The sequence below is a fragment of the Littorina saxatilis genome, linkage group LG12 (assembly GCF_037325665.1).
Source record: "Littorina saxatilis isolate snail1 linkage group LG12, US_GU_Lsax_2.0, whole genome shotgun sequence".
Classification (NCBI taxonomy): domain Eukaryota; kingdom Metazoa; phylum Mollusca; class Gastropoda; order Littorinimorpha; family Littorinidae; genus Littorina; species Littorina saxatilis.
In genome coordinates, this window is record NC_090256.1 from 22,221,848 (window position 1) to 22,235,719 (window position 13,872).

At 45.2% G+C, this 13,872-nt stretch overlaps 2 protein-coding genes across 2 annotated transcripts in view; one reads left to right on the forward strand and one right to left on the reverse strand.

Annotated features, from left to right (window-relative positions):
- LOC138981518 (xaa-Pro aminopeptidase 1-like) overlaps positions 1-6,513 on the forward strand; it is a 42,158-nt gene extending 35,645 nt beyond the window's left edge. Inside the window, exons 22-23 of the mRNA XM_070354463.1 lie at positions 2,088-2,186; positions 3,944-6,513. Of these exons, the coding sequence (XP_070210564.1) occupies positions 2,088-2,186; positions 3,944-4,063 (219 nt within the window). The 3' untranslated portion in view covers positions 4,064-6,513. The remainder of the gene's footprint in view (positions 1-2,087; positions 2,187-3,943) is intronic.
- A 3,565-nt stretch (positions 6,514-10,078) lies between these two features.
- Positions 10,079-13,766, reverse strand: LOC138981519 (leucine-rich repeat-containing protein 1-like). The gene is made up of 3 exons (XM_070354464.1): positions 13,093-13,766; positions 12,261-12,729; positions 10,079-11,871 (listed from the first exon to the last, which is right to left on the reverse strand). The coding sequence occupies exons 1-3, from the start codon at positions 13,407-13,409 to the stop codon at positions 11,668-11,670; spliced, it is 990 nt and encodes a 329-aa protein (XP_070210565.1). The 5' UTR covers positions 13,410-13,766; the 3' UTR covers positions 10,079-11,667.
- Positions 13,767-13,872: the final 106 nt, after the last annotated feature.

The following is a 13,872-nucleotide window of genomic DNA, read 5'->3' on the forward strand; positions in this document are numbered from 1 at the left end:
GCTGGCAAGAAGGCATCTTTGCTTTCTCACATTGGAATTACTTGAATGTCTGCTGTAAGGGTTCACTTGAGATACTTAGGGGCTTCTGCCTCAACTCTGGATTTGGTTCAGAGTTTCTGTGTTCTATGCAGAAGGTTTTTCTGGCTAGGTTTGCTATGGACAGCTTTTTGGAGAAAGACTGATCTACGGTTCTTAGGGTTCCTTCAAATTTTCTGGCAAGTAAGCAGAATTTGGAGAATCCAGCTTCGTGCACATTTTAAACCTTTTAGCAATATTCTGGCTCCTCCAGAGCCATATTTAGCCTTTTGATCATTTCGAGTTCAATGATTTTTCTAGCTTGCATGGATCTTTTCAGATTATTGGTTCTAACGGCTCTTGTTCTTATTTTTCAACTCCGTCGCTTTTTAACCCTGAACGGTTAGAAACGACGTTAAACACTGGTTAAGGATAGAAAGTTTTTCTATCGACTTTGGTGGAGGTTATGACTTACTTAAGTCAACCTTAGCTTTATAGACTGCCACATTGTTTAGGCATGCCTTCAAGTGTTGGCAAGGAATTAAAAGGGGGGGGGAGCAGTCAGTCCTCTCTCTTCGGGTGGCGCGGACTCAACTTTCCTCTCTTGAGCAAGTTTATTGCTCTTGGAGATCCTGATGTACATTTTTGTCCTGTTAGAGCCCTCAGCAGATTTCTGTTTCGGACTGTGCACTCTCGTTTGGAGACTCGGAAACTTCTTTTTATCTCATTCATCATGGTACGGTTTAGAGATATGTCGAAAGTCTCGTTAGCCAAGTGGGTCTCCACCATAGCTAGGCAAGCTCTTGGCTGGTGGCAGAGTCAGGCAGGGTATGTCAGGGCAGTCCTGCCCTTTACTACAGCCAGGCCTCATGAGGCAAAAGATTGGGCTTCCACTCTAGTTGATCTTCATTTTAATCTCCTGGCGGAAGTTCTTGAGTCGGCTTACTGGCTTTCTTGAAATGTTCTTCATTGATGTCTTTCTCAGGGATTTCTATGCCTTGAGACAGGATGCGTTTCTGGGTTACCTGCTCGGGTAGAGGCAGGACAAAATCTCGATTCCTATTTGGGTAAAGTGCCCTCCAACCTTTAGTAGCAATCTGCTATATGTGAGTTGGGTAAGATATGTAATTTAATTAAAAATTTTAGTAATAAATTTTCATTTGATTAATATACTTACCCAACTCACATCGTTTATTCCCTCCCGCCTCCCCGCTGTGGGGTTTTATATGTCTAAAAAAGAAGTGAGTTGGGCTTCGTTTTAGAATGATGCATATGGCGGAGTATGCGCGCGCATACGGAAGGCAGCCTCGTTTCCGGGCTGGCCTAGACACCCTTACGGGTCTCGGTCACTCTTTTTTAGAGGCGTCTTTCTTGTTACCAAGGGGACGCGTATATACAGCGATACCAGCACTGAACCAGGGTTAATTGCTATATGTGAGTTGGGTAAGTATATTAATCAAATGAAAATTTATTACTAAAATTTTTAATTAACGCTGTCAGTTACTGTTTTCATCTGTTAGTTACTCATTTCCACGGGAAAATTACTAATTTTTAGTGTTGGCACTAGCAATCCGTCAGGAAGTGAGCCAAAACTAAAAATTAGTAATTAACAGGTGAAAGTTAGTAATTTTTCCGGAAAAATTAGTAATTTCCCCGGGAAAATTAGTAATTAACATGTGAAAATGGTAATTGTAAAGGGAAAATTAGTAATTACAATTATGAGGTTTTGGCACTAGTAAGCCGTCATACAGGAGACTACAATAGGAAGGTTTCCGCCAGTTATCTCTCTTCGAGGTTTTGGGTGCTTAGAGAGTACCGTGCCCCTTGTGGGGGCATAAAACATCGAGGTCACAAGCAGGGTCAAGGGGAAGGTCGCTGGGCAGACAGGAGACTATTGAAGGGTGTTTTCTCATAGTGAGGAACACCACTCATAGTGACTTGGCTATGATATTACATTTGTTAATTTGGGAAGTGAATGAGTAAACTACTCAGTACAAAAATTAATAGCAGGAATTGATAGATTTGTCCTATATCTCTCCGTCTAAAAAAGTCTGCTCTTTTTGTCATTGCAGTTTAGCTACAGGAACAAGCCTTACCTGACCTTTGAGCCCATCACTCTAGTCCCCATCCAAAAGAAGATGATTGATCCCACCTTGTTGACGGAAAAAGAGGTAGGGTGCAACACTTTCTGTTCTTAGTCGGTGGACATGTGTGTGTCTCTGTCTGACTGATTTGTCTCTCTCTGGAGGTGTGGGTCGCTTGAGCATGTCATGAATTGTTTGTGTGTGTGTGTGATTTTTCTCCATTTTAGACCAAACAACCACAGAAAACAAACACCTCAAATTGTCTTACTTTCCATACATTTATTTAATTTTACTCTGTTCATTTCTTTCTATTTTAAAACGTATGTAAAGTCTGACTTTTCTCTCTCTCTATTCTCTCGTATACACACAGAGACACTGATGCATGCATGCACCCACACACACCCACAACCTGGGCCTGTCACTTTTATTCCCTCCACCCCCACACACACAGCACACCCACAACCTGGGCCTGTCACTTTTATTCCCTCCACCCACACACACACAGCACACACCCACAACCTGGGCCTGTCACTTTTATTCCCTCCACCCACACACACACCCACAACCTGGGCCTGTCACTTTTATTCCCTCCACCCACACACCCACAACCTGGGCCTGTCACTTTTATTCCCACCACCCACACACACACAACCTGGGCCTGTCACTTTTATTCCCTCCACCCACACACACATAACCTGGGCCTGTCACTTTTATTCCCTCCACCCACACACACACAACCTGGGTCTGTCACTTTTATTCCCTCCACCCACACACACACAACCAAACAACCACAGAAAGCGAACACCTCAAATTGTCTTACTTTCCATACATTTATTTAATTTTACTCTGTTCATTTCTTTCTATTTTAAAACGTATGTAAAGTCTGACTTTTTTCTCTCTCTCTATTCTCTCGTATACACACAGAGACACTGATGCATGCATGCACGCAGACACACACACCCACAACCTGGGCCTGTCACTTTTATTCCCTCCACCCACACACACACACCCACAACCTGGGCCTGTCACTTTTATTCCCTCCACCCACACACACACAGCACACACCCACAACCTGGGCCTGTCACTTTTATTCCCTCCACCCACACACACACAGCACACACCCACAACCTGGGCCTGTCACTTTTATTCCCACCACCCACACACACACAACCTGGGCCTGTCACTTTTATTCCCTCCACCCACACACACACAACCTGGGCCTGTCACTTTTATTCCCTCCACCCACACACACACAACCTGGGTCTGTCACTTTTATTCCCTCCACCCACACACACACAACCTGGGCCTGTCACTTTTATTCCCTCCACCCACACACACACAACCTGGGCCTGTCACTTTTATTCCCTCCACCCACACCCACAACCTGGGCCTGTCACTTTTATTCCCTCCACCCACACCCACAACCTGGGCCTGTCACTTTTATTCCCTCCACCCACACACACACAACCTGGGCCTGTCACTTTTATTCCCTCCACACACACACCCACAACCTGGGCCTGTCACTTTTATTCCCTCCACCCACACACACACAACCTGGGCCTGTCACTTTTATTCCCTCCACCCACACCCACACACCCACAACCTGGGCCTGTCACTTTTATTCCCTCCACCCACACACACACAACCTGGGCCTGTCACTTTTATTCCCTCCACCCACACACACCCACCCACAACCTGGGCCTGTCACTTTTATTCCCTCCACCCACACACACACAGCACACATTCACGCACCCGGCACCCTCTCTTCGCTTCTTTTCTCCTTCCAATCTCCTCCACTTTCTCATCTCTATTTTTTTAAATCTTACTTGTACACCACGTTGCAGATCGCATGGCTGGACAACTATCACTCCACCATCCTGACCATTGTTGGCGAGGAGCTCAAGGCACAGGGGAAGAACCATGTGTACGCCTGGTTGCTCAAAAACACACAGCCTCTCGGCTGAGATGGTTCTCATCAGCTATAGTCCACTGGGGCAGAAGGGAATCTTAAGTCGAACAAAATTGGGTGCATTCCCTGTAGGTGAACTCATTGTAAGCGTTTTCCCTGTATTCATTAGGAACAAGAAATTCCTCTGAGGTAGGAAAAACACCCCTGTCCTTAGCATTCTCACTGCCACCAACTGAGCAGGCACTGCTAACAAGTGTGGTTATTTCCCTTTGACCATGAATATGTGCCTCTATAAGTCCTTGTAGAATCTTAATCCACCAATAACTCCCTAACCATGTGTTTGACTGGTCCCAATTTTTGTAAGGACCGTCTCAGGAATGTATAGAACCTGTTCACCAAGTTTGGTGACGATCGGTCCGTTCATTCTTGAGATCTATATGCGAACACAAACAAACAAACAAACAAACAAACACATCGAGTGAAACCTATACACACCCCTATACCGGGGGTGTAATAAATGCACCCGGGTAGGAAAGTATGATACCTCTCAATCTCGCGCCAAGTGCGTAACTCATCTCAGCAGTGCTCCCCTTCAAGGACATCCAACATACATTTCAGAGGAGGAATCAATACAAATTGCAACACTGGATTGAATCTCTTTGAAAAATATGAGAAAAAAGGATAGAAAAATATTAAATTCTACCGATGTCCCCACAGGCATCACCTGACTTTCAGCGCGATCTGCGAAACACAACAGGAAATGCACCCCAATGCATTCCCTATATACAGGAAAAATGCGTACAGGAAGTGCACATCCAGGGAATGCACCCACTTTTGGTTGACTTAGACCCCTTCTGCAGTGGTGTCTCATTCGCATTCTGATTTCAAAGTATGCAGAACTTCACTGTTTAGACAGCTGCCATCTTTTCATATCATGCAGAGGAACTTGATCACAGTGGTAGATTTATAGACTTTCCAGATAGACTTTGTTTGTTTATTTGTTGTAGATTAGAAAGGTAGATGTGTTTTTTTGTTGTTTTGCTACAGATAATCTCAAAACAAACAGCTTTTTTCTCCTCAGCTGAGATGAAAGGGACTTAACTATAATGGTCTGGAAGGCTGATCTGCCAATAAATCTGTATGTTCCTGTCACCTGCAAGCATTGTTATAAGTTCATTTATTGTACACAGGCATTTGCAGTTAATACCAGGTTGTGTGTTAAACATTTTCATGTCAAACAGTCTACTGGGAGAAAAACCCAGAGCCTGCATAATTACAAAACATCACCATTAACATACAAATGGGCTAAAAAAAATTGCACCAATGATCTCTGCAGAAACGCTTGTTTTGTAAAAATAAAGCCTGTAATCTGGAGTTGCCTTGATAATTGGTGCGACATACATATTTACACGGGGTATGTCAACCTAAACACTGAGGAAAACATTGAGGCTGAAACATCAACTGTTACAAAATCAGATATATATAATGAGCCAATTGCCATGGGCGAGTCCCGAGAGTTTCCATTATTTCTGTTCTACTACTTTTTTGACAGCAGTTGTTCGTTATTGAAGGGCTTTAATTTTATAGGGTCTTTTGCGTTTAATCAGAAGATGCAAGCTTTTGTGAACAAGAAACAATTAACAAGTGGCTCTATCCCATCTCCCCCCTTTCCCCGTCGCGATATAACCTTCGTGGTTGAAAACGACGTTAAACACCAAATTAAGAAAGAAAGAAAAAAGATGCCAGTACAGTGTTCAGGAACGTGTCAACTTTTTTGCTATATTCTTGGATTTCTATATTCTTGGATTTCCTTATTTCAGTCTGAAAGTGGCTCGACCAGTATGTGTGGTACCTTTATATGGAAGGTGGCATCTTGAAACTGGTGCGAACTTTCAATACCAAGACGGTTTTAACATTTTAGAGAAACGGCATGAGATGAATATTGTGATCTCAGTAGGAGGGGGGGGGGGGGGGGGGGGGGGATGATGCTGACAGATTTATGGGGAGCAAATATCAGGGGCCAGAATCTGAATGCATTTAATTGCAATCTACAGTGCTGTACTTAATATCAAGTTATGTTGGCCATTTTACTACACTCTCCTTATACAGTCAGCCATCTTCGGATTTGTCCATTCTAAAAGAAAGAAGTGTTTTTTTGTTTATGTGCATTGTTTCTTCAAGGGGGAAAGTTGAATTCAAGACTGTTTCTCCTACTTTACTGAAACTTTGGGATATAGCTCATCAATATATTTTTTTTACTTTAATACAACAAGAAATGAAATCGAAAGTATTCTGATTTTTCTCAGAATAGAAATGAAAAGACGCATTGGCAAAAGGTCGGATGTATGTGTCCTACACTTTCATAATACTTATCTCTAGATGGAATTGTTACAAGGTACTATTGTCATTCTTACCTATGCTTTCATGATAGTAAATCTCTGGATTCCGGTGCATGCAATTGTTACAAGGTATTCTTTGAGAACAAAAAAAACTGAGAAAAAGATAGGACTATGAGGTGAGTTTTCTTCAGGTGTGTGTGTGTGTGTGTGTGTGTGTGTGTGTGTGTGTGTGTGTGTGTGTGTGTGTGTGTGAGATTCAATCACATATTCTTACCTCAACTCACATAAATGGCATTAACTTCAGTTCATTGCTAAGATATTGAAGTAGTACTCGACCCTGGTAAGGGGGGAAGTAACTCCCTAAGAAAAACAATCCGTAGTCAAGGACGGGAGTCACCTCCCCTACCGGTAACCCGCACATGCGCGGTCCTGCTACCGGCCTTCATTCCACCCACTTCAACACTACTGCACAGACGTGTTGTTGTACTCCGGCATATTTTTTGCCTTGGCCTTCGTGGAAGGCCATTTGACCCTGGTTTTTACGGAAGAATCTTCGTTGTCCCCAAGGCTTCCGGGGGGTGGCGGCCAGTCTTGGACCTCTCTCCACTGAACCGCTTTTTGCGCAAAATTCGGTTCACCATGGAAACGCCGGCGACCGTCAGGGAGGCGCTTCGCCCGGGCGACTGGGTGACGTCCGTCGACCTGACGGACGCCTACTTCCACATCCTCATGCACGAGGCGGACCGGAAGTGGTTGCGTTTTCTGTGGGGGGACCGAATCTTCCAGTTTCGGGCCCTACCCTTCGGGCTGTCACTTGCTCCCTGGGCGTTCACCATGGTGGTGCGCCAGCTTTGTGCCCTTGTTCGGCAGCACGGGGTTCGGCTCAGGGCATACTTGGACGACTGGCTGATCCTTCATCAGCGGGAAGCGCTATGCCTTCAGCATACCCAGTTTGTCCTTGCCCAGGCTCAGGATCTCGGCTTCCAAGTCAACCACACCAAGTCCGAGTTGACTCCGTCGCAGACCTTTACTTACCTCGGCATGGTTTTCGATTCACGGGAGTGGACAGTTCGTCCCACTCAACGCCGGGTGGACAAACTGCAAGCTCTCCTGTCTTCCCTTTTAGGGCTTCAGTCAGCTCCAGCCCGGACGCTTGCGTCTGTACAGGGCCAGATGGAGTCCATGTCGTCCCTTATTCCGCTAGGCAGATCCCACAAGCGCCCGTTTCAGGCGGCTCTCAGTTCAGTCTGGAATCCGACTTCACAAGGCTGGGACGTTTTGGTTCCTCTCGGGGTCTGGTTTCAGCAGACCACGCTTCAGTGGATGAACACCCCTTGGCTTCTGCAGGGAGTGCCCATAGCGCTTCCTCCTCCCTCCACGCATCTCTTTTCGGACGCGTCTCAGAAGGGTTGGGGGGCTCATGTAGACACACACACGACGTCCGGTCGGTGGTCACAAGAGCAGCGGCTTTGGCACATCAACCGCCTCGAGCTCGAGGCGGTCTTTCTGGGGCTTCAGCATTTTCTCTCCGCCCTCCAGGGCACCCATGTGTTGATTCATACCGACAACACGACAGTCGCTGCCTACCTCAACAAACAGGGCGGTTCCCGATCTCAACTGTTGTCCAGCCGAGCATGCGAGATCCTTTCTTGGTGCGCTCGCCATCAGATTCTGGTCTCGGCTCGCTACCTGCCCGGCTGCCTGAACGTCCTGGCCGACGCCCTCAGCCGGTCCTCTCAGATCCTCCACACAGAGTGGACCATCACGCATCAGGCGCTCCTCCGCCTTTGGGCGCAGGTAGAGCGACCGATGGTCGACCTCTTCGCCACGAGGTTTTCGCGTCGCCTTCCGATCTTTGTTTCCCCGTTTCCGGACCCGGAAGCGTGGAAGATCGACGCGATGACGATAAGCTGGACAGGGCTAGTGGCTTACGCCTTCCCTCCCACTCCACTCATCGGAAGGGTCCTGCGAAAAGCCGACTTAGAGCGGCCTCGTCTTCTTCTCGTGGCACCGCGCTGGCCCAGTCAGCATTGGTTCCCGGACCTCCTGCGGCTCGCCAGCGGCCCGCCAATTCCGCTCAGCCTTCGGCGAGGGGAGCTTCTACAGCCCAGGACGGGCATTCTTCACGATCGCCCCGAGTTCCTGGATCTTCACGCCTGGCGACTGTTCGGCGATCACTGAAGCGCTCAGGCGCCTCAGACCTTACTCTGGACTTAGTCCAGAAGGCTCACAGGCGTTCCACCTCCTCCGTTTATTCGTCGCACTGGCTGGCTTGGACTCGATGGTGTGCGGCCAACAATGTTGTCCCGGTTGCCCCGCGATCAATGCAGGTCGCAAACCACTTGGCATGGCTCTCCGCTCAGGGACGCGCCGCGTCCACTTTGCGCGTTCGCCGCTCAGCCATCTCAGTTACTCTTAAGCAACTTGGTCGCTCCATCTCCCTCGGGGGAGTCATCGCGAGTGTGCTAAAGGGCGCGGCCCTCAGTTCTGCAACGGAGAGAACTTCTGTCCCGGCTTGGGACGTTCTGCTAGTACTCGAATTTCTCCGTTCTAGTGCTTTCGAACCTTTACAAGACGCTAGTCTTTCTGACCTTACGCGCAAAACTCTCATGCTCATACTGCTCGCTTCCGCGCGAAGGGGCAGCGAGATCCACGGCCTCTCAGGTTTAGACCGTGATATCACTTTTGAAAGAGACGGCTCGGTTTCACTGCGTTTCCGTCCCGATTTTCTCGCCAAAAATCAAAAACCGGACCAACTTTCGCCGATCATTTCCATTCGGCCTCTTCGGGACATTTTAGCCCCCGGCGATCCGGATCTTTCTAACTGTCCGGTACGTGCGCTTAAGGCTTACTTGTTGCGTACCGCTCCGATTCGAGCATCAGCTCAGAAGTTGTTGTTTATTTCGATTAATACAGCCCGAAATAAAGACATTGCAAAAACCACGCTTACCAGATGGTCTTCCACACTTATAAGGCATGCCTATCAGTGGTGGCAGACACAAGGGGGGGGGCAGTCAGTCCTTCCTCTTCGATCACCTCGGACTCACGAGGCTCGAGCGTGGGCAACTTCCTTAGCTGTCCTCAAGTCTGGTAGGATGTCAGACGTCCTCAAAGCTGCATACTGGACGTCTCAAGATGTCTTCCTCAGCTACTACCTCCGGGACATTGCCAGCACTCACCCGGACGGTACCAACTGCCTCCCAGCCATGGTTGCCGCAGGCCAGATACTTCCAAGAGTTTAATGTGAGTATCCCACCGCCTTTATGTGCAATCTGCCATTTATGTGAGTTGAGGTAAGAATATGTGATTGAATCGAAAATTTCAAAACTAAATTTTCATTTAATTAATATACTTACTCAACTCACATCGTTTATACCCTCCCATCCATCCCCGCTAACATTATATGTGTTACAGGTGTGTGTTTCCGTGGGGGAATGAAGGCCGGTAGCAGGACCGCGCATGTGCGGGTTACCGGTAGGGGAGGTGACTCCCGTCCTTGACTACGGATTGTTTTTCTTAGGGAGTTACTTCCCCCCTTACCAGGGTCGAGTACTACTTCAATATCTTAGCAATGAACTGAAGTTAATGCCATTTATGTGAGTTGAGTAAGTATATTAATTAAATGAAAATTTAGTTTTGAAATTTTCGATTAGAGAGTAGACATTGTGTGAAGAATAACACAGCATTAATGTCCAAGATAAGTAACAATTTAACACACCCAAAATACAACCTGCAATCAAGGCACTTTTTTTAATTCGGATCACTGCATGCAGAAAGTATATTTTTAAATGTCACAAATGCATGAAATATATGAAAGAAAATCCAAAAACAAAGAGACTGCCAACGTTCCAAAATTCAGAATAAAAAAAATAAGAAAGGTAGGTTGTTGGAACGTTCCAACAACCTACCTTTCTTGTTTTTTGATTCATGAAATATATAGTGAGAGATGCTTCATCACCAGCTGCATGAACAGACTCCATCTCCAAAAAGTTTTACAATTCATTGCACAATAACAGAGAATTCAATTAATAAATGCATATAATGGAGACGGCAGTTTCTGAACGAGGAGAGAAAACACCTCCCTAACAAGCACTGAGCCCAGCTGTTCCATACTCTATTGATTCTGAGCACAAGCATACCTCAACTTTCATACTGTCCAAGTATACCACAACCTGTTGAGCCTAATCCACTCGTACTCTTTCCTTACAAGCATTTTTGTATAAGGCCAAAAAAAAAAAATTGTCTGTTTAGGGTAACATGACCAAAAAAAGTAGGGTCGGTAGGTAGGTAGGTTTTTTTTTTTTTTTTTTTTTTTTTTGTAAATGCTATGTTGGCTGTACATTCACTTCTTATATTTGATGAATACATGTTTCAAAACTAACGTATAAATAAAACAGAGAGAAAGGGAGAGAAAGAAACGCCAAATGTCTCTTTTTAGCATTTTTACCTCTTTTTTTTTTTTTTTTTTTTTTAAATCAAAAAAAAGTTTTTGGGTCGGCGCCAAATCGACAGGGTCGGTCGGGTTACCCTAAACAGACAATTTTTTTTTTTTTGTATAACTAAATGAAGGCACAGCTGTTCCCTACAACATAGAATGAAAAAGACAGAAATTATTTGGCAAAACATAATACTGATGACTACAAGGTAAAACTCATGGGGTTTGAAATATGTACACAAAATGTTCAAAGATGTGCAATTCAGCTAAATGCAATGCACTGGTGATTATTATTAATTCATATGTAGCTTAATATGAGATCAGCTTACACCATTACATGTTTTAGGATGGTGCATATTATAGTTTTAGGTAAGCAATTTTAACCCTTACACTGGTGCAATTCTTTAACACATGTTACATAGCCACTGGTGAATTAACAGAGAGAAAAATAAAGAAAAACGGTCATATAGGTTTTCGCATCCATGGGAGGTAATCGGAACCGACCAAACAGACTCACTAAGCCAGTAGCGCGACATATGTCATGACAACCAGGTGACAGTATACGTAAAGTAGCGCGACATATGTCGCGACAACCAGCCTAAGGGTTAATACTGATTTTGCACATCTAGAAAGCACAAACTGTGATAATATGAAAGCCAACATCGTGATTTGTCAGCTTTTTATGAATCTGAATGGTGGTAGATATGGCGAGAGATCTTGTGTGAAAATTAGGCACACACTAATTTCCTGTTTGATTGTTTCACACATACTAAGTGTAACTATATACTGAGTCAGAGTGTGTGTGTATACATGTACAATGCTTGTGTTTGGTAGTTCTGCTCTCTTCTTTGCCAGTGCATTGCAGTTCCCGCCCCCTCCCCCTGGTTATCCTTCTTGCCAGGAACATTCATCTTCTGTTCTTCCTTCGTCTTCTGTTCTTTCTTCATCTTCGTCTTCCTCCTCTTCATTGAATTCTGGCACACTGGCAAGTGTGCTGGCTTTGTGTGAAGAGATGACATAGGTAGTGGCTTCAGGGGTTGGTACACCTTCCCCCAAGTCTTCTTGCCCAAGTAGGATGTACTCCAATCCCTGGAAACAAAATTTTTTGTAATGTTACCTCATGTGTGCATAGCTTATAAATTTAGTTGGTTTATATTTGATCTTTGAGAAGAAATTAGATACCTTCAATATATTGGTACTTGTAGCCTGAGATTCACAGCATATAATTTGTCTGCTATTTTTTAGAAGTCTGCTTACAATAGAAGGGTTATCATTTAGCTGCCATCATTCAGCTGCTTCTATGTTTATTTTGCAAAAAAACCTGTTAGTCACTGTTCTATAATCTATAAACAATCAGAACATAAACAAAATTATAAACTAGAAAAAAAAGAGCTTGCATTCTTTGCATTGTTGATAAGCACACCTTTCTTGTTTTTCATTATGCCACTAATTAATCATCAGCTGACTCTTCATCTCACCTTCCAGTGTGGAGGTCTGTGGTGCAGGTAGTTCTCCCTCAGGTCAAGTCGGCTGAGCTGGGACAGATCCAGGATGGTGTCGTCCGGAACTCTGCTCACACAGTTGCTCTTCATGTGCAGAGAAACCAGGCTAGGCAAGTGAAGCACACACTTGGGGATAGTATTAAACCTGTTGCTGTTTACGTTCAGATAGGTCAAACTCTGAAGCTTTCCCGTTTCTTCAGGAAGAGCTTCCAACTGATTTTCTTCTAAACACAACCACTGTAGTTTCTGTAATTCACCCAACTCTTCGGGAATGCTGGACAAATTGTTTTTGCGCGCGCTGAGTACCAAGAGGTTTGTCAGTCTGCCGATTTCTGGTGGTAAGGATGCTAGTTGGCAACTGACAAGCCACAGGTGAGACAGGCAAGTCAGGTTCCCAATCTCTGATGGAACGACGCCCAGGGGGTTGTTACAGGCTGACAGAGTCCTGCACACAGAACATGCATACCTGAGGATTATACAATGACAGATGCAAACGACCAGACCAACCCACAGACAGACAGGCACAGACACATACGCACCTGAATATAGGCAGCTAAATTCCCCTTCCCCCTTTTGTTTAATCTCGACACACATAGGGACACACACACAAACACACACACACACACACACACACACAAACACATGCATACCCCTCCCACCTCCTTCTCCCTGTCTTAAACACAGTTGGCTGCACAAATATCACCACAACCTACACATCAACCCTTCTCGATCCTAGCTGCCCTCATACACACACACACATCCCCCACTAATCACAGTTCTTGCATGACAAAGATGCATGATGACTTGCCTGAGACGTCTGAGGTTGCCAATCCCCTGTGGCAGCATAGTCAGCTGGTTGTTGTCTAGCACAAGCTCTTCAAGGCAAACCAGGGACGCCAGCTCTGAAGGCGGCATCAAGAGACTGTTGTCGTTCAGTGACAACTGCTTGACACAAGTCAGTTTGGCCAGGTTGTTTGTCACAATGGTCAAACCCCGATGACTCAAGTTAAGCACTTTCGCTGATCGCTGCAAGGCTTCCTCTAAGTACTTGTCAAGATCTGCCAAGTCCATGTGTTTCGAATTGTTTTGGCTACCCATATTTGTACAAAGTTTAGCTGACGGCATAAAAAACAGGCGAATCCACCGAGAGAGGTTAAGTGGGTTTTCTCTCACGATTAAAATCAAAGTGAGAAATGCATATACAACTATATACAACTATGGCAATGTTTGTGCGTCCATCTTTTTATTATGATACGGTCACAACGTACGATCCATCATTCCTATCAACTGAAAAGCAGTATACGTTCAGTCGCATGTTTCACGGTCTTTAGGCAAAAAAGAAGCAGGTACTTGTAAAACGGTCAGTACTATAAAAGAAAAGTGTTGACTACCATGACATTGTGAACAACAGGCCCAATATTTCGACACTTGCACGGTAATGTTAGTCCGGACGGCGTGAAAACATTGACCGCCATCTTGGCGTCCTACGCTACGTGTTGTCTTGGTGAGCCTAAGGGCTGTACTTTTGTTCCCACGATTGTCTATTGTCTGTCAACCGATTGGTAAACAAAAGTAGCCTTCTTCTTTT